Source organism: Balaenoptera musculus, chromosome 10 (assembly GCF_009873245.2).
Source record: "Balaenoptera musculus isolate JJ_BM4_2016_0621 chromosome 10, mBalMus1.pri.v3, whole genome shotgun sequence".
Lineage (NCBI taxonomy): Eukaryota > Metazoa > Chordata > Mammalia > Artiodactyla > Balaenopteridae > Balaenoptera > Balaenoptera musculus.
The window spans coordinates 39,728,598-39,755,720 of NC_045794.1; the positions used below are offsets into that span (position 1 = coordinate 39,728,598).

General features: G+C 41.3%; 2 protein-coding genes across 5 annotated transcripts in view; both read left to right on the forward strand.

Annotated features, from left to right (window-relative positions):
* The first annotated feature begins 3,103 nt into the window (after positions 1–3,103).
* Positions 3,104–27,123, forward strand: part of SPATS2 (spermatogenesis associated serine rich 2) — a 138,950-nt gene continuing 114,930 nt past the window's right edge. For 2 of the 4 annotated variants that reach the window (XM_036866744.1, XM_036866743.1), the window contains exon 1: positions 3,105–3,373. The gene's annotated coding sequence lies outside the window, so the exon portion shown is untranslated. Of the gene's footprint in view, positions 3,378–27,123 lie in introns of all 4 variants that reach the window. The other 2 variants (XM_036866742.1, XM_036866745.1) reach the window with 2 other exon arrangements.
* LOC118902432 (cytochrome c-like) lies at positions 25,668–26,027 on the forward strand. Its single transcript, XM_036866746.1, has one exon. It carries the CDS (start codon positions 25,708–25,710, stop codon positions 26,023–26,025), a length of 318 nt encoding a protein of 105 aa, XP_036722641.1. The 5' UTR covers positions 25,668–25,707; the 3' UTR covers positions 26,026–26,027.

A 27,123-nucleotide genomic window follows, 5' to 3' on the forward strand; every position in this document is an offset into this window, starting at 1 on the left:
ATTTTGCCTCAGTCATTAGGTAACCTGGGATAAATCAATGCCCTTAAGCCAAACTAAGACATATGGATGTTATTTCTAAATAGTCTTCTGCTGTAATCCATAGCAGTTACTCTAGTCATTTCAAAAATTTGGTTGTTTTTGTGTTTTCTTCAGAGTAGGTCACAGTATTATATGTTGAATTTATTACAGCATTTCTTTTCCTCCAATATAATTTATAGGCAGACTTCAAACAATTTACCACTATTTTAAAGCAGGCAATGCTCACTTTGTTTTATTGTGAAGTATAGCAAATAAAATGGAAAATGTATATGTAGTATAAAGCACAATGATAAAAATAATCTTTATAGCTCAGGTCAAAAAGGTATTTTTGAAACATTTGCTCAATGTCCTTTTAGAGAGGTTGAGTGCTGCATGGAGAAAGGGTGAAGGTGGACCATGAGTTGCAGTACCCCTCTTGCAATTTCCATTCAACAAAACATATGCTCTGTGTGACCCACCCTTCTTGGAGGGCCCCTATTTCTTGAGTAAAATCCTTGTGAAGAGTCTACCCTTACTGTCACCCCAGGGACTTAGCAAACTGTTCCTCTCAACAACACTCAGAACTCTCTCTTAGAGGAGATATGATTCCATCTCATTCGATTTCCAGTGATGTTTTGACAACTCATATAGATCCGACCTAGGCATGCTCTTTTATCCACCTCCCTTCTCTTTGAGTGGCATATCCACATACAAAAACTCTCTCCCATTAGATCAGGGACTCTCTTAGGAAAGGCGTCATGTCTTTCCTAATAGACTGTAAGGTTTCCAAAAGTGGGGATTTAATTTTCCTCCCAAAGAAGAAACTGTTGGTTTGGCAAGCAGCATCAGGCCCTCTAATGAAGGCGTTTCCCAAGTGACTTTTGGTAGGTGAAACCAGTTATGGAATAAGATCTTGGATCCTATTGGTTCAGGCCCCATTCTTTAGTATGAAGTTTCCTATTAACCAGGGTCATAATATCCCATTCCTACACTGTATGGGAAGGAAGGAGAACTGTGGAAGAATTAGTCACTCATTCCTCTTTGTTCCTATACTACTTTGCACTTTTCTGTTTCAGCACTTATCACATGTTATAATTATTTACTAGCTTTTATCCTCCATTACAACTGGATACTCTCCTTGAGGATAATGATCTAGTTGTTTTTTTTTTAAATTAATTAATTAATTTGTTTTTGGCTGTATTGGGTCTTTGTTGCTGCACGTGGGCTTTTGCTAGTTGCGGTGTGCGGGTTTCTCATTGTGGTGGCTTCTCTTGTTGGGGAGCACGGGCTCTAGGAACAAGGGCTTCAGTAGTTGTGGCGCACGGGCTTAGTTGCTCTGCGGCATGTGGGATCTTCCCGGACCAGGGATCGAGCCGGTGTCCCCTACCTTGGCAGGCAGATTCTGAACCACTGCGCCACCAGGGAAGCCCAATGATCTAGTTTTATTCTTTGTAAGTGACCCACACCTAGAACAATGCCTCCCACTCACTGGGTGGTCAATTTAGTAAATGAAGAGAGAGCAGGTATTTGGATGGTTTGCTTCTATTTGAATCTTTGAAAGAAGATTCAATAGTAAGCAACACATGGTGTAGTGCCCTAACTAGTTGGATGAGCTAGTCTTCTGTTTCTTTAGATCTGTAAATGATATATGGTTGTATTAGATTAGGCATTATTAACCAGGGGCCAGTGGGCTCCAGAGGATTTTTGACCTTTCCACTCCATGCGAGGTTAAAAACCAAAGGACCAGATGACTTCGTAGAGATCTACTAGTACTGCAACTCCAACAGCAAACCTGTGGAAACCAAAACTACATTGTGACTGTGGTGTCTGTACACATTCATATATACTCTCTGGCTTGTTGTTGTGCCTGTCCAGAGCCCCTTATGCTTTGGCCTCAAAAGATAAGAACATGGGGACAGATTCTGATTAACCTTTTCACTGCTGATTGTCTAAATGCCCAGCCTCTAGCCACTCCCAACAGATCGCTGACCAGTTGGCAGTGGGGTGAGAGCTTCATATATGGAGGACACTGCTGGAAAGGCGCGCAAATATTAGAGATGGTTCTGGCCCTGGGGTGCTTGGGAATCTAACCACGAAGACAGAAGAGTATTTAACAGATTCGGGCAATGTGACCACAGCCGCGTAGGGGGATGCAGACAACTTAGTAGGCCAGAAAACCGACGCAGAAATGGACTTGGGCAGTGTGTCTAGCGGACTAGGCTGAGAACCCTCAAGTTACTCCCGAATTTATCTTGTGCCGGGCCTGGGAAGCGCATCCTCCCGCCACCACTCCGCATCTGCCTCTATGGATTCCCAGGAGGCTGAGCGGCCGCGAAGTCCGGATGTCCGGGCGTTTCCCGTAGCTGGTGGCTCTGAAATGGCCTTTTGGAGCAAAACTTGGGTCGGGAAGAAGGCAAAGTGGAAAATGGTGTTAGGTCGTCGGGGCGGAGTCGTAGTGCCGAAATGGACAGTAGCCTGGGAGACAGAATCCCGACCGGGACCTAGTGAGAAAAGCCCCTCGGCAAGGATCCCATCGAGGCGGCCGCCTTCGGCAACCTCCGGGAGAGTTTCGGCTCTTTCCGGCAGTTCCAGCTCGGGCCCTCCACTCCCAGCGCGCGCTGTCCCCCCACCCCACGCCGGCCAGCTCTTTCTGGGCACTGGCCATTCTGCACGCAGGCGCGAGCTCGTGTCCCACCCGTCCCCACTTCCATCTAGTTGGTTCCCGACCCACTCTTCCAACCCGTTCCCTTTGTCGTTCTTCCCAATCCCCGGCGACGCCTGAGCTCCCTGAACTCGGGCGCGCGATCTGGCGGGCGGTGCGAGGTGCGAGGGACCCGGTCACGATAGGAGCGGCAACCCGACGGACTGGAGACAGCCTCCGGCCCCGCGCCTCTCCGCGCGCAGGTCCCCGGCTCACGGGCTGCCTCGCGCCCGGGCCTCGCTCGCGCTCCCGTCGGCTGCAACGGCCTCGAGCTCGGCGCGCCACGTTCGCGCCTGCGCGAGCACGCGCCCTGTGCGCTGGCTGGCTGACGCGCACGCGCCCGAGTGGGCTGCGGGGCGGGGCGAAGAGCTCGAGCCCCGGCTAGGTCAGTGTGGATCGGCTGGCCCTCCGGGCCTCAGCCTTGGTTGCGATTCCCAGCCCGCCGCCTGGCAGAGGAGGGAAGAGAGGAAAGGGGCGGTTGGGGCGGGGCGGCGTCCGGCTCCGGGAGAGCTGGGGGAGGAGCGCGGCGGCTCCGGCGGCGGCTCTAGAAGAGGAGGAGGAGGCGGCGGAGGAGCTCCTTTCCTCTTCTCAGACCCGGGAGCGTCCCGGACGCAGAGCCGGAACTGGGGGACGCGGCGACTGCGGGGGCCTGGGGTAGGTGAGGCTGAGGGTGCTGGGTGGAGGGGTTGGTGGGGGATGAAGCGGGGCACAGAGGTGCAGAGAGCGGGCTTGAGGGAAGGCACAGGGGTAGGGGGCAGTTGGTGGGGGTTGGGGTACCGAGAGGAGGGGGACGTGAACCCTTTGGGACCTGGAGTGCCCAGATGGTGAAAGGTTTCTGTGGTCAGTGGGGCGGGCCGAAGCACACGGGTCCGAGTTGGGGGGTTTCCGGAGGCATAGGCCGGGGAAACAATGGAGCGAGGGGGGACTCTGATGTGAGCGTGTGTGGGGTACTGGATTTTAAGAACCAACGAGAGATCGAAAGGAATGAAAGAATGGATCATTTGGTATGAGAAGTACAATGAACTGGGAATTCAACGGGGATGTGTAAGGTCATCTGCGTGGGTGTCCGACGTACTTAGGATTTGGGGGCAAAGTGGGATTTAAAAATAAGAGCTAGGGGGGCATTCTTGGAATGGGGGGGCGGGAAACGGAACGGAAAATAAAGCAAAGTGGGGCAGAGACATAAAATAGATGTGGTTTGGGCTTGAATTAAAGCAGAAGGATAAATCCAGTTAGAGAGTATAAGTTAGGTGGACTGGAGTGGCATTTTTCTCCTAATTCATCCAGGATGACTGGGTTCTTTTAGAAGGTGGATCTTTCTCTGGCATGTCCCTCTGCCAAAGACTACAAGCCGCTCTTTTAATAATTGGTTATCATTTATAGTTCATTTCATTGATAAAGCATGCTTGTAATATTTATTTTCTCTCTATGTAATTTACCTGCGGTTAATGAAGCAGGAGAGGACAAGTCACTAAAAATAGACATCTTGCTTTGAGTTCGGTCATTGAGAATGCAGAGTTTAGCGTGTTTGGTCATTGATAATGCAGAGGTTAGAGTGTTTGGAGGAGAACCGGGAGTTTGTTTTCATTTAGACCAAAAGGTGATGAACAGCCTTGATAAAATCTAAGTTATCTGTACTTTGTTAGAATTACAGTTTCTCACTGAGAAATGATCATGTACCATCTGCTACTGGTTTTATGCTTGTGGGAGAGAGTTTGGGTTCTTCCTCAAGAAATTCTTGATGCTGATTTCAAATTATCAGGCTGCCTTGTACCTTCCAGTTTGAATTAAGGTGATTTGAAAATATTGTGGGAAAGTGTATTTGGGGTTATGATCTTTGCATTTCCTTGATACTTGGATTTCCAGACCAAAATTTGAATGGTACTAGATACAAGATTGCTGATTTTGAAGTTGTAGTTACCATTATGTGTTCATAAATAGTCCACATTAAGCTTTTTATTTTGGGGAGCATTAAAGTTTTGCTGACTCATCTAAGATTTCTGCGAATTTTTCGGTTTACATTTCTCAGCTAGGTCTCGGATAGTGGCATTATCCTATTTTATAAAAGTCCAAAAATAATGATCTAAACGTCACTTTTCTTCTATGTTATAAAAACTGAACAAAGCAAGAAGTGAGTGCAGTTTCCTCATTAGTGATAATGAGGCTCTTTATTGACCTCTTACGGTAGGCTAGGCAAGGTGCTAAGATTGTTTTGTGTGTATTATCTCATTTAATTTAATCCTCACAATCATTTCCTATTTTATAAATTAAGAGATTAAATAATTTACTAAGGTCACAAAACTAGTAGTAAATAAAGCTGAATTCAGACCCAGCTCTGTTTGATGCCTTCTTTAAATCTTTCCTGTTGTTCTACCTGCTTTCTCCTCCTGATCTTGGTTGAAGTACAAGCATGAATTGGTTGAAACCTGGGTCTGATATAGTGATTTAGACAAAGATTGGGTTGATGGGCTACATCTGTAGAGTTTAGGGAAGGTTTATTGCCCCTGTGATTTAACAAATCTTCGGGGGCCCAGATAGTAGGCAAAAACATCTTCTTGTTAAGGGTTTGTCCTGTGAGCACACGTAATTTTCTGTTCAGTCTGGTGTACTGCTGAAGTACTGTGCATACGTGGCACTCTTCCTTGTAGAAGTCAAGACAGCCAGTTGTGGAGCCAAAACCAATTAACTCTGGAAAACAGTCGAAAACTGCTGAGTGCTCAAGTGCCCTCGTAGCACCTGTTGAGTCCACAGTTGGTACTGGCATTATCTCTAAATATAGACAGGATCCTCTTAGAAACCAGGAGTAAAACAACTAGAACTGAGAGAAACAGCTGGGGCCTGAGGGAGGAGCCAGAGCTTAATGGCCAAAACATCAGCATAGCCTGTGGAGGCTGATCCAGGAGCAGCAAAAGCTACAGATACTAGTGAATTGCAGGAGGGGAGGGAATTTTTTTGTTGTTGAGCATTTAGGTATTCTAAGGACTGAACTCACTGTGTTTTATATATATCACTTTATTAGATCTTCAAACAATCCTTATAAGGTAGTTGTAAGCATTTTTCTCATATTTCAGATGAGGCTTAGAAAGGTTAAGTAACTTCATAATGGTGGTGAAAGAAGTTTGTGTTTTTATTATTATTATTATTATTATTGTATTGCTGCTTGCAGTTTCCATTGTAGAGCCACCATATTAAAACTGGGAACTTAAAGTCACTCTTTAGGATCCATTGTGCTTCTTTGTTAGAAGTAAAACTGATTATTTCAGTCTTGCTGCTTACATTGGAGACTGGAAGGTAAAGCTTATATTTTTCTGATTTAATTGTTGGGAAGGGGAGCCCATTCATTATTTAGCAAACGACCTCCTACAGAATATAATTCACCTTCTAATATATCTTCCCATTTATATATACCAATATATGATATTGATATATATATCTGTAGCAACATGAAAATGGCATGTCCATCCCTCCTATTCTGAGGTCTTGACATTCAGGCAAGTCAGCTAGGCTCTGGAGGATGACAGTGAAGCATGCTTGTTGCAGACTCTTACCACTTTTCTTGATATGTTATTGCCACAAAGGTTTGACCATCATTCTTGCTTGGTTAATTAAAAAAAAATTGTGGTAACATATACATAACATAAAATTTACCATTTAAACCATTTTTTAAGTCTACACTTCAGTGGCATTAAGTACATTCATATTGCTGTGTACCCATCACCACCGTCCAACTCCAGAACATTTTTATATTCCCAAACTGAAACTCCTATTAAACAATAACTTCCCATTCCTCTTTTCCCCCAGCCCCTGGCAACCACTATTCCACTTTCCATCTCTAGGAATACTATTATTCTAGGTACCTCACATAAGTGGAATCATATAGTATTTGTCCATTTGTCTCTGGCTTATTTCACTTAGCACAGTGTCTTCAAGGTTCATCAGTGTTTTAGCCTGTGTCAGAATTTCATTCCTTTTTAGGACTGAGTAATATTCCATTGTAAGCATATACCACATTTTGTTTATCCATTCATCTGTAAATGGACACAGGTTGTTTCCACCTTTTGGCTATTGTGAATAATGCTGCTGTGAACATTGGTGTACAAATATCTGTTTGATATCCGTTCATATGGTAATCCTATGTTTAATTTTTTGTGGAAGTTTGGTGACTTTTAAACGGTGGTTTTATTGTGTGTTCACCTGAAGGTAGTACTTGACCTTATGTTCGAGGGCTGCTGTTTCCTCTACTGACTTTTTCTGTACAGTTTGCAGGACACTTGCACTGGAAATGATTCAAAAGGAAATGATTTATCCAGTGTTCATGGCTCTCTCTTAGCTTCTGTCTAATTATATTTATGTGTCAAGACATCTGGCAAGCACATGAAAATACATTTCAACTTAGCAATAAAAGTACTTTTGAAAATCGTGTAGACGGTTCAGTTGATGAAGAAAGTGGGAGTTTCTGTTCTAAAGTATGAAATGTATCCAATGTGGAAGGAACCATTTGTTATATACAGATCTTTCCAGTCATACCTATAAATGTGGATGATCATTTTAAGAATGTTATTTGTATGTATATTTGAAAAATGTGTCAATAGTGTAGAGCATCTTCAGTTCACTTTGCTGCCTTTGATTGAAATTTAGGGTGCTTTTTTCATTTTAAAATGTTTTACATGTATGAGCTGTTGGTTATTGCTTACCTTCTATAACCCTTCTTTATTCATTGAAAAAAGTTTGAGTGCCTACTATTACTTTAAATATTTCAAGAAGGTAGCTGTATTACAGGAAGTACTGTTTGAGTCCATTTTTTCTCCCTCCCTGTATATATTTGAGAGAGAGACAGTTGTCACATAGTACCAGATATAATAGATTGAAATATCTGCAGGCTGACAGTGAACTGTCTCTTAGGATGGGTCTAACCTCCAATTTCATTTTTTCCAATTGTCGCAGGAGGTTAATTACGCCTGCATCTTGCTTCTTGAGTTACTGGGTTACAAAGGGACTTCAGGCTCACATGCCATTTTCTGGGAGCCTCATAGGAGTCTTAGTGAGCTCACACTTACCTTGGAGGTGGTCTGTTGGTTCTGAAATATTTCCAAAAGATTTAAAGTTTATATACACTTTAGGTTGCTGATATTAAGGATTGGCCAGAAGCCAGCATTTACTCTCTATGTTCAAATCCACCATAGCGGCTGGTTGTGGTGGGTTCCTGAAATATACATCCATCTTCTACACAGATTCTGCAGCAGCGGCCCCAGACCCTTAAAACATTCTGTAGGGTCTGAGAACATAACCATCAGCTTCAAGGCAGCTTCTGCAGTCATTGTCCTATGACTAATTTGTAGTTAGGGTTACACAGGGATTCTTACTAGTTCAAACCTTAAATGACAACCTTGGGTTGTTGGTAAGGATTTTTATATTACTTAATTAACAAGATGACATGATTACTAGTTGTGGAGTGTGTATGTGTGTGTGTGTGTGTCTGTGTTCATTTTTAGAGTTGGCTAAAGGGTGTTGGGACTGAGAAGTAGGTTTGTGATGAGGCCATTATATGATTATAGATGGGTCATGTGAGATAAGTGAAGATGTCTTTCGTACCTGAAGATGCTGCCAGTGATGTTACTTCCTGTTGACCTGTAGAACTGCAAAGACCTGTTTGTAAAACCTACAGTCTTTCCTCTCTTGAGTACATGTGATCTGTCCAGTAGTAAATGATCTGCTGCTGTTTTAAGGCTACCATCAGTAGTAGAGCAATACTTTTCTTTAAATTATCTGCTTAGTCTCTGATTACAACATGTCAGTGCGGTCAGCCCACTGCTGGCTCTTCCTGGCTATCTTCTACTGTTACATTGATTCAGAATGTACAGTACTGTGTGGTGGAAGTGACTCTTCTGCTCACTTTGTTTGGTTATCCTCTTATATCTTTATAGTAAATTGCTGTCATAGCCTACCTGCATATGCTGCACAAGCGCTCAGGACAAGGATCTCATCGTTAGAAGCTCCCTCACATTTGATGAGAACAGTGAAACTCGTTTATAACTATGATGGAATGACAGGAAATTAAGGTGTTGTAGGACCTATTGAATAGTAGGTGGTACAGAACCACCACAGACTACGGCAGCCATTTAACTCAGATGCAAACTTGATGTTTTGTTACATCTTACTAGTCAGTACACACTAGGTTTCTTTTTTTTTTTTTTTTTTTAGTTTTATTTATTTATTTATTTACTTATGACTGCGTTGGGTCTTAGTTTCTGTGCGAGGGCTTTCTCCAGTTGCGGCAAGCGGGGGCCACTCTTCATCGCGGTGCGCAGGCCTCTCACTATCACGGCCTCTCTTTGTTGCGGATCACAGGCTCCAGACGCGCAGGCTCAGTAATTGTGGCTCACAGGCCTAGTTGCTCCGCGGCATGTGGGATCTTCCCAGACCAGGGCTCGAACCCGTGCCCCCTGCATTGGCAGGCAGATTCTCAACCACTGCGCCACCAGGGAAGCCCCACATTAGGTTTCTTGAGATGGTTATCTAATTCCTTGTTAAGTTGACAGTACTTTAAACAAAGCTTAGTTGGGTAATCTTTTTCACCTCTGTCACGATTCAAACGTATTTTATGGAGGTCTTTTTTTTTTGGCTGTGCTGTAAGGCTTGCGGGATCTTAGTTCCCGGATCAGGGATTGAACTCGAGCCCCAGCAGTGAAAGTGCTGAGTCCTAACCACTGGACCACCACGGAATTCCCTGGAGGTCTTTTAAAAGTTATTTGAGGGCTTCCCTGGTGGTGCAGTGGTTAAGAATCCGCCTGCCAATGCAGGGGGCATGGGTTCCAGCCCTGGTCTGGGAAGATCCCACATGCCGCGGAGCAACTAAGCCCGTGCACCACAACTACTGAGCCTGCACTCTAGAGCCCGTGAGCCACAACTACTGAGCCCACGTGCCACAACTACAGAAGCCTGTTCGCCTAGAGCCCATGCTCCGCAGCAAGAGAAGCCATTGCATTGAGAAGCCCGCACACCGCAACGAAGAGTAGCCCCTGCTCGCTCCAACTAGAGAAAGCCCGCGTGCAGCAACGAAGACCCAGTGCAGCCAAAGATAAATAAAATAAATAAATTTATTAAAAAAAAAAAAGTTATTTGACATTTGTCATTTGTCTGCCAGCCCATAATGTTATGATGATCCAATAAGTTAGACTACACGGTATTGTTATGTGATGTTATTTTAATTTGGGAGTACAGGAAACAACACAACAACAGTGATTACTAAATTTGTGTTTGGGCATCTAACCTGTTGAAATAGAAGAAGCTCCTGAAAAAGGAGGGATATTTGGCACCTTCATCCTGTTACCTAAAATCTTTTTTTTATTATTATTATATATTTATTTATTTATTTATGGCCGCATTGGGTCTTCGTTGCTGCACACGGGCTTTCTCTAGTTGCGGCGAGCAGGGGCTACTCTTCGTTGTGGAGCACGGTCTCTAGGTGCGTGGGCTTCAGTAGTTGTGGCACGTGGGCTTCAGTAGTTGTGGCTCGCGGGCTCTAGAGCGCAGGCTCGGTAGTTGTGGTACACGGTCTTAGTTGCTCAGTGGCATGTGGGATCTTTCCGGACCAGGGGTCGAACCTGCGTGCCATGCATTGGCAGGCGGATTCTTAACCACTGCGCCACCAGGGAAGCCCCGTGTTACCTGCAATCTTAACATTTAAGTACGATCCAGTAGAATTACATTTGATTTTGACATGATTACAGTTTTGATTGGGCAGGAAAGCTGATTCTTTCACACTCTACTGGCTAATTATTTCCATTGCGAAATAGCCCCAAGTATATTATTAAACTTTGGCAGCTGAACTTTTTGATGTCTGAAATGTGGATCTACTGAGTGGTATTAGTTATGATCAGGCCAATACCAATAGTATATTTATAATATTTCCATGTTGTAATATTTTCTTCTAATTTATAATTAAAGTAAGGAAGCTGTACAGCATGTTCATTAAGAGCACAGAAGTTGTAGTAGTATCAGGTAGGAGTTGCTAGCAAGTTGGATTATAGATAGATCGGCATAAAATTTTAATTGTTGGGGAGAGGACCTGTGAAGGTCCTACGTGCTATCAACATTAAGAAAAAAGAGCACAAATCTGGCTCTGAATCTCTGCTTCTCTGCCTACTCCCTCTGTGGATTTGGTCAAGTCATTTAATTTCTCTGAGCCTGTGTTTCTGAACCTGCACAATTGGTGTAGTAGTACCACAGAATTGTCATGACTATTGGATTTTGTTTTTTTTTGAGGTGAAATTCACATAACATAAAATTAACCCTTTTAAAGTATACAGTTCAGTGGTATTTAGTAAATTCACAGTGTTGTACAATCATCACTCTGTAGTTCCAGAACTGTTACATCAACCCCAAAGGAGACCAAATACCCATTAAGCAGTCTCTCCTCATTCTCCCCAACCCCTATCTCTGTTAACCACCAATCTCTGCGAATTTACCTCTTCTGGATATTTCAAGTAAAAGGAGTCATATAATATGTGACCTTTTGTGTCTGGCTTCTTTCACTTAGCATAATGTTTTTGAGGTTCATCCATGTTGTAGCATGTATCAGTCCTTCATTCCTTTTAGTAGCTGAATACTATCCTACTGTATGAATATATCATATTTTGTTTATCCATTTTTCTGTTGATGGGCAGTTCTTTCATTTTTACCTTTTGGCTGTTGTGGATAATGCTTCTTTGAACATTCATGTACCCGTTTTTGTTTAAATACCTGTTTTCAATTCTTTTGGTTCTATACCTGAGAATAGAATTGCTGGATCATGTAGTATTTCTGTACTTTTTGAGGAACTGCCATACTGTTTTCCACAGTGGCTGTACCATTTTACATTCCCACCAGCAGTGTACGAGGGTTCCAATTTCTCCACATCTTTGCCAACACTTGTTATTTTCCTTTTTTCTTTTGGATTGTAGCCATCTTTGTAGGTGTGAAGTGGTATTGTGAATTTGATTTGCATTTCCTTACTAGTGACTAGTGATGTTGAGCATCTTTCATGCACTTACTGGTCATTTGTATATCTTTGGAGAAATGTCTGTTTAAGTCCTTTGCCCATTTTTAAATTAGATTGTCTTTTTCTTGAGTTATGACCATTGCCTTTTTAAAAAAAATTTATTTATTTATTTATTTATTTATGGCTGTGTTGGGTCTTCCTTTCTGTGCGAGGGCTTTCTCTAGTTGCGGCAAGCGGGGGCCACTCTTCATCGTTGTGCACGGGCCTCTCACTATCGCGGCCTCTCTTGTTGTGGAGCACAGGCTCCAGACACGCAGGCTCAGTAGTTGTGGCTCACGGGCCCAGCTGCTCCGCGGCATGTGGGATCTTCCCAGACCAGGGCTCGAACCCGTGTGCCCTGCATTGGCAGGCAGATTCTCAACCACTGCGCCACCAGGGAAGCCCACCATTGCCTTTCAGTGGTTATAAAACACTTAGATCAGTGAGTGCATGTAGTACGCACTTAATAAATAATCGTTATAATTATTTTTGCTACATGTGACCTGAGTTGGAACGAAACGTTGCCTACCTTTTCCAAATAGGATTGGAGAGGCAACAAAACCTATCATTTGTTGTCAATAAGGGTTTGACTGTGTTAGTGTTGATAATTTGCTTTAAAAAAAAATTTATTTATTTCTGACTGTGTTGGGTCTTTGTTGCTGCGTGTGGGCTTTCTCTAGTTGTGGCGAGCGGGGGCTGCTCTTCATTGTGGTATGCAGGCTTCTCATTGTGGTGGCTTCTCTTGTTGCGGAGCTGTTGCGGAGCATGGGCTCTAGGCACGTGGGCTTCAGTAGTTGTGGCACACAGGCTCAGTAGTTGTGGCTCGCGGGCTCTAGAGCACAGGCTTAGTGTTGTGGCGCATGGGCTTAGTTGCTCCGCAGCATGTGGGATCTTCCCGGACCAGGGATTGAACGTGTGTCCCCTGCATTGGCAGGTGGATTCTTAACCACTGCGGCACCAGGGAAGCCACATTATAGGCTTCTTGTTGGAAGTATATGAGTGTTTCTCTAGGTTGCTAGAAGTGAATTGCTGTGTAAAAGGGTATATTATTCTAAAAATTTTGGTGAATCTTGCCAAACTGCTTTTTTAAAAACCTTTTTATTTTGAAATAATTTTAGATTTACAGAAGAGTAAAAATAGTACAGAGAGTTCCCATATATCCTTTCCCTGGCTTCCCCTACTGTTAACATCTTCCATAACCATAGTATATGTATGAAAACTGAGAAATTAACATTGGTACAATAGTATTAAACTATAGACTTCATTTGGATTTCCCCAGTTTTTCTATTTATGTCCTAAAAAGTTCTAGAGTCCAGTCCAGGATGCAGTTAGCCATCATTTCTCTAGTGTCCTCCAGTCTTTGAGAGTTTCTCAGTTTTTCCTTATCTTTTTCACCATCTTGACACTTTTGAAGAGTACTGGTCAGGTATAGGTTTTTCTGATGTTTTCTTGTGATCAGACAGAGGTTATAGATTTTGGGGGAAGAATACCACAGAAGTGTTGTGCCCTTCTCATTGCATTGTATCAGGGGGTAGATGATATCAACATGTCAATACTGGCAGTGTTCACCTTGATTACTTGATTAACGTGGTGTCTGCCGGGTTTCTTTTTTTTTTCGGACCTCCCTCTCATACCCTCCACCCCCAATCCCACCCATCTAGGTCATCACAGAGCAGCAAACTGAGCTCCCTGTGCTATACAGCAGGTTCCCACTAGCTATCTATTTTACACATGTTAGTGTATATATGTCAATCCTAATCTCCCAATTCGTCTGCCGGGTTTCTTCACTGTAAAATTTCTGCTTTTCTATTTCCATACTCTATTTGCTAAAGGTGAGTCACCAAGTCCAGCCCACACTCATGGGGAGAGAAATTAAGTTCCGCCTTCCGGGACCTCCCTGGTGGTGCAGTGGTTAAGAATCCACCTGCCAATGTAGGGGACACGGGTTCGAGCCCTGGTCTGGGAAGGTCCCACATGCCGCGGAGCAACTAAGCCCGTGTGCCAGAACTACTGAGCCTGCGCTCTAGAGCTCGTGCTCCGGAACAAGAGAAGGCACCGCAATGAGAAGCCCCCGCATCACAACGAAGAATAGCCCCCGCTCGCCGCAACGAAAACCCAACGCAGACAAAAATAAAATATAAATAAATAAATTTATTAAAAGAAAAAAAAAGTTCCACCTTCTGGAGGGAGAAGTCTCAGAGAATTTGGACACAGGTTTAAACCTCCACAGTAAATATTTTAGGGCGATATTTTGAGGCTATGCAAATATACTGTTTCTCTTAAAAGTTCACCTGTTAATTTTAGCATTCATCAGATCTTGCCTGCAGCAGTTATTACTGTGGTATCCTAATTGTTACTTTCTATTTCTCTCATTACTTCTACATTTATTAGTTAGAATTTTTTTGTAAAGAGACTTGTACTTTGTCCCCCATTTATTTATTTAATAATTTATTTACACATTATGGACTCATGGATATTTATTATTCTTTGAATTATAACACTGTTTACTTTGTTGCTCACTAAGTTACTTAAAAAAAAAAAAGTACCGGAGCTTCCCTGGTGGCGCAGTGGTTGAGAATCTGCCTGCCAAGGCAGGGGACACGGGTTTGAGCCCTGGTCTGGGAAGATCCCACATGCTGCGGCGCAACTGGGCCCGTGAGCCACAATTACTGAGCCTGCGCGTCTGGAGCCTGTGCTCCGCAACAAGAGAGGCCGTGATAGTGAGAGGCCCGCGCACTGCGAGGAAGAGTGGCCCCCGCTTGCCACAGCTAGAGAAAGCCCTCGCACAGAAACGAAGACCCAACACAGCCATTAAAAAAAAAAAAAAAAAAAAAACCAATTTGCAGTCCTACCAGTAGTTGTAGGTAACGAACTTATACACTTAAAACATTTGCTTTTATCTGGTGAATTAAAAGTGTTTTGTTTTTCTTGATTAAACATGAGGTTGAGTGTGTTGTGTATGTTTATTGACTATATTTCTTTGTAAAATATCTTTTTATGTACTTTGCCCATTTTTAAATTGGTATTTTTGTTTGTTTTATAGAAGTTTTTTATAGTCTGGGTGTTAATCTTCTGTTAAATATGTTTTTTTCCCTTTAGGAATTTAGAAAGGAAATTTTTCCGTTTCTCATTTTTAAATTATAAGAGCAATATGCTTATTGTAAAACATGTATAAGGTGAAAAGTGAAAGTCTCCTCACCCTCTCTTCAGTCTCATTCCCCATACATAGCATAGTACTGTCTTGCCCCACAGGCTAACAGTTTGGTATCTTTCCTTCCAGAACTTCTTCTGTATAGTTGCAGAAACATATATGTATGTGTTGTGTGTATGTGCAAGTGTGTATGTATATATAAAAGCATACAGTTTTGATAAAAATCGGATCATAGAATATTAGTTCTTCAATTTTGCTTTTATCGTAGATTTAACAAATCATAGAATCCTAATATGTTGTAAATGTATGTTTCAGTGTCTTTCTCTCACTAGATTATAAAGTCCTTTGTATAGAGACTGTGATTCTTCCCCCATTAAGGTATTGTTTTTCTATGTAAATGGCACCACCATCCAACCATTTGCTCATGCCAGAAACAGTTCATTTCTTTAACAAAGTATCAATATTACTGAGTGCCTACTATTTTTCTGATCTGCAGGAGTGAACTAAGCATAAAAATCCTTGTCTGCACGCAGTTATACTCTAGTAGGGGAAGGCAGATATTAAGCAAAGGAGTAAAATGTTTAGTATTTCAGTTGGTGATAACTGGTATTGAAAAAAAAAACCTCAAAACAAAAAACAGGAAAGGAGACAGAGACAATGTGTGAACATGTGACTGTGTGACTCTGTGTGTGTGTGTGTGTGTGTGTGTGTGTGAGTGTGACGGGGGGGCGGGGGAAAGACAGAGACTGAAAGGTGGTAAGGGAAAGCCTTGTTGAGAAAATAATATTTGAGCAAAGACTTGAAAGTCATCTTTGATCCCTTTCTCTTCCCCATACCTCACATCAGATCCATCTCCAATTCTTGTTGATTTCATCTTCAAAATGTATCTCAAACCCACCATCAAGTAGGTGGATTGCTTTGGCAGTAGGAGTTGGTGAAAGTTTTCTTCTGTTTTAATATTCTCAGTGAGTAAGGAATCAAAGTGCTCAGCTGAGAGTGAGGGTGGGGAGGAGGTGATGGCGGTTTGTGGAGAGTGGAGAAGGTGTGAACTTGATCGGGAGAGCGTAAGAGTGGCTGCAGCAGGGAAATACTGTATGATTGCCAGGTGGCATTAAGGGTCCCTCGAGGTTTGTGGACATGAATTTAAAGTGAAATTAGTCAACATGTTTTTTCCTCCAGCCACATTCAACTGCAGGGGTGTATGTTTGGAGTGGATTTAACCAGAGAAAGGTTTTACTCAGATCGTAGAACAAAACATGAGAGGGTCAAGGCAATGGAGAATGTGTGTAAGAGAGTGATTGTGATAATACACTGTGGAATTTAAACCAGGTCAGGAGGGAAGGGAGGACATGAAGTTGCCAAGAGATGGTGAAAAGTTGGTATAATCAATTAATTGAATGTTGTGGTGGGATCAAAAGATGTTGGAATCTGAGTAGGTGAGAGACGGAGCATGGTTATGGAGGCATCATTGTAGGCTGTGTAGGTGAAGGACAAGATCATTGGAAGCAAGGAATTCAGAGAAGTGAGATAGGAATTCAAGGAGATGAGTGTTAGGAAGATTATCTATGTGAAATTGAAGTCACTGAGAGGACAGGAACAGTGTTGTGGAGAGTCACAGTGTAAGGTTTTCCAGAGAAAAAGAATCCATAGGGGGACTTCCCTGGTGGCGCAGTGGTTAAGAATCCACCTTCCAGGACAGGAATAAAGATGCAGATGTAGAGAATGGACTTGAGGACACGGGGAGGGGGAAGGGATAGCTGGGACGAAGTGAGAGAGTAGCATGGACATATGTACACTACTAAATGTAAAACAGATAGTGGGAAGCAACTGCATAGCACAGGGAGATCAGCTCGGGGCTTTGTGACCACCTAGAGGGGTGGGATAGGGAGGGTGGGAGGGAGACTCAAGAGGGAGTAGATATATATATATATACATATAGCTGATTCACTTTGTTTTACAGCAGAAACTAACACAACATTGTAAAGTATTTATACTCCAATAATGATGTTAAAAAAAAAAAACGAATCCGCCTGCCAATGCAGGGGACACAGGTTCGAACCCTGGTCCGGAAGATCCCACATGCCATGGGGCAGCTCAGCCCATGCGCGACAACTACTGAGCCTGTGCTCTAGAGCCCATGAGCCACAACTACTGAGCCTGTGTGCCACAACTACTGAAGCCCGTGTGCCTAGAGCCTGTGCTCTGCAACGAGAAGCCACCACAATGAGAAGCCCCACGCGCAGCAACAAAGACCTGACACAGCCAAAAATAAATAAATAGATAAATTATTTAAAAAAAAAAGAATCAATAAGATACATCTGTATCTGTATCTATATCTATCTGGAATAAGGTTTATTATAAGAATTGGCTCATGCAATTATGGGGGCTGAGAATCTGGGAGCTGTAAGCTGGAGACTTAGGAAAGCCAGCAGTGTAACTTCCGGTCTGAGTCTGAAGGCCTGGGACCCAGGAACACTGATGGTTTAAGTCCAAGTCCAAAAGCGGAAGACCGACAGCTCAGCTCAAGCAGTCAGACAGAGAGAGAGAGAGAGAATGAATTCTCCCTTCCTCTGCCTTTTTCTTTTTATTTTATTTGGTACCTCAGTGGATTGGATGATCACCTGCTTTACTCAGTCTGCTGATTCAAATGTTAGTCTCATTTGAAAACACCCCCTCAGATATATCCGGATATGATGTTTAGCCAGATATCTGGGCACCCTGTGATCCAGTCAAGTCGACACATAAAATTAACCATCACAGCCTGGTAATGGGTAATAGAGTTTTCACATGATATTCAAAGTAGAGGTTTTTTAGGGAAGACAGAAGGAGACTAATTTGGAAGCATCAGTGAGGAGCAAGGAGGGCACTCCCCACCCCCAGGTCCAGTGGTATGAGGGGTATGGGAAAAATAACTTTCACTGCTTGAGGGCTGCAAGGGAAGTATGGCCTCAGAGGAGAATCAGGTTTCAATTAGAATAAGAAGTTGAAGGGTCCAGAGTAGAGGTTGGGAATGTTGGGCACAAGTGGAAGGGTTTCAAAATTTGGAGAGAGGTGTGTGACACATGGGGACAGAGCAGGGAGTGTGTAGGACTAACTGTGTGGGGATTAGAACATGGGAGATGAGAGGTCTGGAGGTCTGGGGCTTCTTTTGATGGACAATATAAAGATAAAGAACATGAAAAGATTAGGCCTGGTAGATAGCAGGCAGATAGATACTGGAGGTGAGGGTGTGAGTGTTAGGAGGGAGGGAAGGGCGAGGAGTCCTGGATCCTGGGGAAGGGCGTTCTTTTAAAATTTTAATTAGTTTTTAAAATAAAAATTGTGTGTATTTAAGATGTACAACATGATATTTTGATATACACGGTATATCACAGCGAAGTGATTACTATAGTCAAGCTAATTAACATATTTTATCACATAGCTAACATTTTTTTGTCTGATGGGAGTACCTGAAATCTACTCTCTTAACAAATGTCCAGTGTCCGATACAGTATTACTGTCATCACTATGCTGTACGTTAGATCTCTAGACTTACTCATCCTACATAATTACAGCTTTGTACCCTTTCACCATCTCCGCGTTTCCCGCACCTCCCTGCCCCTCATAACCACCATTCTACTCTCTGCTTCTAAGTATTTGACTTTTTGAAAAAGATTCCAGATATAGTGAGATCCTGCAGTTTTTTTCTTTCTGTGTCTGGCTTATTTCACTTAGCATAATGTCCTCCAGGTTCATCCATGTTGTTGCAAATGGCAGGATCTCAGGAAGGTCATTTTTCTTCCAAGTACTTGGACCCTCTTAAATATCCATGGTGGGGAGGACTGTTTCACTGCAGGAGTAATGGGTACTCTTTTGATGAATGCTGTTGGCTCTCTCTTGATGACTGCATATTAATAATTTTTGCTTTAAGTCTTATTGTCTAATATTAATATTAATTAATGAATAATACTAATATTTCTTTTGATTACTATTTGTATAGCATATCTTTTAATTTTCTTTTAAATTTTCTACCTTTCTGGCTCACTTTGCTTTAAATGTATCTTGGTAATCTGTGAATAGTTGGGTTAAAAAAAAATCAGTGTGACAACATTGTAAATCAACTCTACTCCAATAAAAAATTTTTAAAAATCATACAATAAAAAAAATCAGTCTGATAGTCTGTCTTTTGATAAGTTTAGTTTTTTCATATTTAATGTGATTCCTGATACTTTTAGACTTATTTCTGCCATTTTAGTTTATACCTTATTTTTCTTAAACCATGCTGCTTATTTGCTCTCATATATATACATTCTTTTTTTCTTTTACTGATTTTCAGGTTGAACATTTTATGTTTATGTATTTTTCTTTTTAGGAGTTAACCCTTACATTTTTAACATGCATACATATTGAACTCTAAAATTAGTATCTCTGCCTTCCTGAACAATACAGGAACCTTAGAATGCTTTAAATCCCGTTCCTTCTCTCCACTCCAGTCTTGTTTTTTTTTTTTGGTAAATTTATTTTATTTATTTTATTTTTGGCTGTGTTGGGTCTTTGTTGCTGCAAGCGGGCTTTCTCTAGTTGCAGCGAACGGGGGCTACACTTCGTTGCAGTGCGCGGGCTTCTCATTGTGGTGGCTTCTCTTGTTGCGGGGCACGGACTCTAAGCACTTGGACTTCAGTAGTTGTGGCACGCGGGCTCAGTAGTTGTGGCTCGCCGGGTCTAGAGCGAGGCTCAGTAGTTGTGGCGCACGGGCTTAGTTGCTCTGCGGCATGTGGGATCTTCCCGGACCAGGGCTCGAACCTGTGTCCCCTGCATTGGCAGGCGGATTCTTAACCACTGCGCCACCAGGGAAGCCCTGGATCTTTACAACTTTTGCTGATGTTCTGTGTGTTGTACTATTTTATGGGTTTTTTTTTTTTTTAATGGATGAGGGGACTATTTTATTTATTTATTTTGAATTTTTGAATTTTATTTTTTTATACAGCAGGTTCTTATTAGTTATCCATTTTATACATATTAGTGTATACACGGTCAATCGCAATCTCCCAATTCATCACACAACCACCACCCCCTGCCACTTTCCCTATTTTATGTTTTAATTTGCATTCTCTCCATTGTTAGTGAGTTTGAACATATTTTAATTTGTTTATTGTCATTTAATTTTTCTCTGTTGTAAGTTATTTGTTCATTACTATGGCTTATTTTTCTATTGAGTTGTTTGTTTGTTTGTTTTAATATCTATTTATTTTACTTATTTATTTTCCTTACTTTTTGTCTGCATCAGGTCTTAGTTGTGGCACATGGGGTCTTCGTTGAGGCATGCGGGTTCTTTCGTTACGGCGTGCTGTCTCTTCATTGAGGCGCTCGCGCTTCGATCTCTAGTTGTGGCAGGTGGGTTTTCTCTCTCTAGTTGTGGTGCGAGGGCTCCAGGGCGCGTGGGCTCTGTAGTGGAGGCGCTCGAGATCAGTAGTTGTGACATGCGGGCTTAGTTGCCCTGCAGCATGTGGGATTTTAGTTCCCTGGCCAAGGATCGAACCTGCGTCCCCTGCATTGGAAGGTGGATTCTTTACCACTGGACCACCAGGGAAGTCCCAGTTTTGTTTTAAAGTGAGTTGTAGGTATTAGTAATACATTTGGATACTAATCCTTTGTCAGTATGCATTGCAATTATTCTCCTAATCTATGGCTCTTCCTGCCTTGTTTTTTTTAATAAAACAACTTCATTGAGGTGTAATTGACATAGAATAAACTACATGTGTTTAAACTGGACAGTTTGATAAGTTTTGACATATACCTGTGAAACTGTCCATTACCCCCCAAAAGTTTCCTTGTTTCCTTTGTCATGCCCTTTCTCCTCTACTTCCCTCTCCCCTCCCCCAGGCAATCATTAATCTGCTTTCTGTCACTAGATTGGTTTGCATTTTCTGTTTTACATAAATGGAATCATACTGCATATACTAATTTTTTGTGTATGGGGGTCTGGCTTCTTTCACTCAGCTTAATTATTTTGAGGTTAACCCATGTTTGTGGATAGTGTGTATCTATTACAATTTTTTTTCATGCATTCAGTAACCAGCTGATGGACTTTTGGATTGTTAGCAGTTTTTAACCACTACAAATAAAAACTGCTGGTGAACATTTGTGTGCATGTCTTTGTATGGACATTTATTTTCTCTTGGATAAATACCTAGGAGTAGGATGGCTGGGTCGAATACTTTAACTCCTTTAATTTTTTTTTTTTTTTTTTTTGATCCTTTAATTTTTTAAGAAATTGTCAAAGTGCTTTCCAAAGTAGTTTTGTCATTTTTACACCTCTATCAGTCTATGAGAGTTCCAGTTGCTTCACATTTTTGCCAGTACTTGATGCGGTCAGTCTTTTTAATTTTTAAAAACTTTAGTCCTTCTAATAGTTGCATAGTGGTACCTGATTGTTTTAATATGCATTTCCCTAATGACTAAGGAAGCTGAACAGCTTTTCATGTGCGTCTTTGGTGAAGTGTTTTAAAATCATATACCCATTTAAAAAATTGAGTTGTTCATTTGCTAATTGTTGTTTTGAGAGTTCTTTATTCTGGATACAAGTCCTTCATTAGATATATGATTTGCACACATTTTCTATCACTCTGCATTATCTTTTCTCTTAACAATGTCTTTTCAAAGAACAAAAGTTTTGTGCTTTTGGTGTCATGTCTAAGAAATCTTTGTCCAACCCAGGGTTAAAAAGTTTTTCACTTCTGATTTCTTCTAGAAAACTTAATAGTTTTAGGTTTTACATTTAGATCTGCAATCCATTTTGAATTAATTTTTTTATATAATACCAAACTATGGATGAAAGTTCACTTTTTGCATATGGATATCCAATTTTTCAGTACCGTTTGTTGGAAGACTGAATTGCCTTTTATCTTTGTCAAAAATCAATTGTCTGTATATGTGTGGGAATGTTTCTGGACCCTCTATTCTGTTCCACTGATCTTTGTGCAAGTACCACATGGTCTTTGATTACTATAGCTTTATAATACATCTTGAAATTAGGTAGTGTTCACCCTCCAACTTCTTTTTCAAAGTTGTTTTGGCCATTCTAGGACCTCTGCATCTTCATATAGATTTTAGAACTAGTTTGTCAGTTTCTACAAAAATGTCTGCTGGGATCTTGGTTGAAATTGCTTTAGCTCTATTAAATCAACCTGGAGAGAATTGACATTCTAACAATATCAAGTCTTCCAGCCCAATAACAAATATATGTGTGTATATATATCCATTTAGTTAGGTCTTTAATTTCTCTCCACAATGCTGTGTAGTTTTCACTGTACAGATCTTTCACATATTTTGTCAGATTTATTCTTTTTTTTAAATTGTTGAGTCTTTTAAAAAAATTTTTGTTGGAGTATAGTTGATTTACAGTGTTGTGTCAGGTGTACAGCAAAGTGAATCAGTTATATATATATACATATATCCACTCTTTTTTAGATTCTTTCTCATATAGGTCATTGCAGAGGATTGAGTAGAGTTCCCTGTGCTATAAAGTAGGTCCTTATTAGTTATCTGTTTTATGTATAGTAGTGTGTATATGTCAATCCCCATCTCCCAATTTATCCTCCTCCCCTTTCCCCCCTGGTAACCATAAGTTTTCTACATCTGTGACTCTATTTCTGTTTTGTAAATAAGTTCATTTGTACCATTTTTTTAGATTCTAAGCATAAGCGATATCATATGATATTTGTCTTTGTCTGACTTACTTCACTCAGTATGACAATCTTTAGGTTCATCCATGTTGCTGCAAATGGCATTATTTCGTTCTTTTTTATGGCTGAGTAATATTCCATTGTGTATATGTACCATATCTTCTTTATCCACTCCTCTGCCGATGGACATGGTTGCTTCCATGTCTTGGCTATTGTGAATAGTGCTGCAATGACAGATTTTTTTCTTATGGGTATTTTTTTAATACTATTGTGTTTTGTTTTTTGGGTTTTTTTTTTTTTTTTTTTTTTTTTTTGGCTGCACGACGAAGCTTGTGGGATCTTAGTTCCCCACCAGGGATCAAACCCAGGCCCACAGCAGTGAAAGCGTGGAGTCCTAATCACTGGACCGCCAGGGAATTTCCTGTACTGTTGTGTTTTTAGTTTCAGTTTCTGATTGTTTATTGCTAGTTTATAGAAATACAATTGATTTTTGTGTACTGATTTTGTGTTCTGCAACCTTCCTAAATTCACTTAATCTAGTATGGTTCTTTTGTAGATTTCATCAGGCTTTTTCATACAAATAATTATGTCATCTATGAGTAAAGACAGTTTTACTTCTTTCTTTTCAGTCTGGATGCCTTTTAATTCTTTTTCTTGCCTGATTGTGCTGGTTGGAACCTCTAGTACAGTAGTAAAGAGAAGTAGTAAGAATAGATATCCTTGTCTTGTTCCTGATCTTAGGGGGAACCCTATCTTATTTTTAAACCTTCTTTTAAAATGTCTTTTTCAGGTTGTTACATTATTTCTTATTCTTGGGGTGCAGTCTCTGATGGTTGCATCAGCTGATTTCCTTGTGGGAGGTTTGTTTCTCTGTGTTTGTTTGTTTTTTCTTTAAACACTGAACTTGGGAATTCCCTGGTGATCCAGTGGTTGGGGCTCCATGCTTTCACTGCTGGGGGCCCAGGTTTGATCCCTGGTTGGGGAACTAGGATCCCACAGGCCACATGGAGCAGCCAAAAAACAAAAAAAAACACAAAAAACAAAAAAACTGAACTTAAGTCCTGTGTGTCTCAGATTGTGGAAGCATCTCTACTGTACAGGTTTTCATTTGCTTCTGTTGTGGTCCTATTTCAGTCTTTAGTTCTGAACCTTATTTATGATGAAGTGTCAGATTGAGGTCCTTGTACCATACGTGTAGTGTGAATTTAGACTTCACATCTGTGAATGATGCAGGCCTGGGACCCATTTTCTTCCAGGTAACCTTTTCCATCTCTAGGCGCAGGTGCAGTGCTTGCTGTTCCCTCAGTGAGCTGAGTGTCTCTATTTCCTTTTTCATGGATGGAGTAGTCCTTTGTGTTTCTTGAATTTATACCCAGTTCAATTTGTGGGCTTGGCACGGGGACTATGGCCTAGATTCCTTTGCAGTTCGTAGGCATTAAGGCATCCGTCTGGTTTAGATAGTCCTGTGTATCATTTGGCTTCAGCTCTGGACTACTGTAATAGCCTTGTTTTTTTTGGCTGTGCCGCGTGACATGTGGGATCTTGTTCCCCGACCAGTGATCGAACCCGCACCCCCTGCATTGGAAGCACAGTGTCTTAACCACTGGGCCGCCAGCGAAGTCCCCTGTAATAGCCTTTTAAATGGGCCCCCCAGATTCCAGTCTTATACCCCTAATAATCCATTCCCAACACAGTGATCATTTATTTGATTTAAATTTTAGTGCCTGTGTTGTCACCTTCCTTGGGTACCATTCCTACTCTCCGGTTACTCTGGCTTTTTATTTTCCCTAATGCCCTGGTCTCCCACTCATGTCAGGGCCTTGTACAAAGGCTGTTCCCTCTGCCTGGAATGCTCTTCACCACCACAACTCTTTTCCTTGCCATTGCCTCTTCATCTTTGGTTCTTAGCTCAGATATCACTCTTGATTTCAGAAGTCTTTCCTGACCCCTCAGATTGGTTCAGGTTTTCCTGTCCTTGTGTATCTCATAGCTTTATTTTAATGGCATTTATCACAGTTTCTCTCAGATATAAACTGTCTGAGGATAAGGACTTTGTCTTGCTCATCACTGTATTTCCAGCACTGACAAGAGTGCTTATACAGGTAGATATACAAAAAAAATTGTTAAGTGGATGAATATATTCACTGAGTAATTTCCTCCATTAGACTGTAAGCTTCGAGAGGGTAGGACATTTTATTTTGTTCACTAGAGTATTTCCCAGTGCCTACAGAATCTGGCTATTATAGGTGCTCAATAAACATTTGGTGACTGACGAATTGAATGAATGAATGAATGAGTGAGAAAAGTAGTGTTAAATAAGGATGGAGGCCAGAGTAGGGTCATTTAATAAAGAATTTTATTTGCAATGCTGAGAAGCTTAAAGTTTAGACTCCTTGGGGAATTTTAAGCAGGAGAGTGACATGGCCAGGCTTACATTCAATCTAGAAGGATCCCTTCAGCAATTATGTGGAGGATAGTTGGAACATTATAAAGCTATTGCTGTAATACAGGAAAGAGATCAAGCCCTGATATAAGGTACCTGGAATAGAGAAGACAAATTCAAGGAAATTTAGAAATACTGTATGTTAGATTAAGATAATGACTGGATTAAGGTAGGGGAAGAAGGGGAAGAATCTAGCATCACTTCCTGAGTTTCTTATTTGGGAGACCACCTAGAGTAGGCACTCTAAGAAGAAGGGCAGGTTTGGGAGTGGATGAATTTAATTGAGACGTTAATTTTTTTTTAACATGGGAAATCTGGATAATTTTATTGATTTTTGGTAGGTTTAGCTGGATTATGGATACTCTTTTTTTTCCCCCTCACATATACTTAATCCTTTATGTGTAAATGTACAAAACCTACCACCCCTTGTTTTTTAAGAAACTGATTTGAGTTAAGCAGTTCTTTTACTAGGGACATGTTCCATTTGAGTTTCCTATGGGATATCCAGGTGGAGATGTACATAGGTAATATGGAGCTCAGTTGAGAAGGTCTGTTTCTGTACTATTCGTTATAATTTCAGTTAAAACAACCTGATGGGCACCAACACCCATACATAGGCGCGGACCAGCGTGTCCTTGGGCTTAGAGAGCAGGACGTTCAGCTTGCGAGAGGGAACCCCTTAGTTGTGTACGGAGAAAGAACGATTTAAAAATGGGTGATGTTGAGAAGGGCAAGAAGATTTTTGTTCAGAAGTGTGCCCAGTGCCATACTGTGGAAAAGGGAGGCAAGCACAAGACTGGGCCAAATCTCCATGGTCTGTTTGGGCGAAAGACAGGTCAGCCTGTCGGATTCTCTTACACTGATGCCAACAAGAACAAAGGCATCACCGGGGGAGAGGAGACGCTGATGGAGTGTTTGGAGAATCCCAAGAAGTACCTCCCTGGAACAAAAATGATCTTCGCTGGCATTAAGAAGAAGGGAGAAAGGGCAGACTTGATAGCTTATCTCAAAAAAGCTACTAATGCGTAATCGTTGGCCACTGCCTCATTTATTATGAAACAAATGTCTCATGACTTTTTATGTGTACCATATTTAAATTGATCTCATACACTAGAATTCAGATCATGAATGGCTGATGTAATATTTCTGTCCTGATTTAAATAACATTGGCTTGTGGCTAAATGAATATGGTCAGCTTTTTGAATTTTGATAGTAATTCCGGTTCAACAAGTACTATCACTGTTTTCCCTTTCTATAGAGATGATTAAACTTGAATAAGGAATGTTAAACTTTTCAGGGATATGGTGAATGCCTTCTCAAACCCTATAGGAGATTGGTTTTATATTTAGATTTCTATAACTGATTATATTAATATATTTAAATATTGAGAAGCTCCCGTCACTGTCTCATAGAACAGCAAGAGTCACCTGTGTTTCAAGCTGTGTTCATTTGCCTGTTAAAGCAAGGGCTGAAGATACAATGACAATGTCCACTTTATCTTTTTGGTCTTAACTATGCAAATTTAATTAAAATTCTCTATCTAAAAAAAAAAAACAAAACAAAACCAACCTGATGATTTTGACTTTTTTTTTTTTTTTATAGTTTTTTTTTTTTTTTTTTTTTTTTTGGCCACAAGGCATGTGGGATCTTAGTTCCCTGACCAGGGATCAGGGATCAAACCTGTGCCCCTTGCAATGGGGGGCACAGAGTCCTAACCACTGGACTGCCAGGGAATTCCCTACTTTTTCTGTCTTAGGCAGTTTCAGCATGCTTTGTCTCCCGTCCTTGCAAAGCTGTAGTAGATTTTTCTTCCCTTTGTTTTTGTCCTTCTTTTTTGGCCCTTGCCAGGTAAACTTAAGGGATTGCTGACTTCTGACCCCTGCATTTTTCCCATGTCCACATACATTTTCCTCTCTCCTCTCTTTTTCTCAAAGATCATTTAATTTTTTTCCTTTTAGGGTTCTTTTTTTTTTTTTCTTTTAAATTTATTTATTTATTTAGTTAGTTATTTTTGGCTGCATTGGGTCTTCGTTGCTGTGCCCAGGCTTTCTCTAGTTGCAGCGAGCAGGGGCTACTCTTCGTTGTGGTGCGTGGGCTTCTCATTGCGGTGGCTTCTCTTGTTGAGGA

Coding starts and splice junctions, on each gene's coding strand:
- LOC118902432 (XM_036866746.1), top strand. CDS start 25,708: ATGGGTGATGTTGAGAAGGGCAAGAAGATTTTTGTTCAGAAGTGTGCC.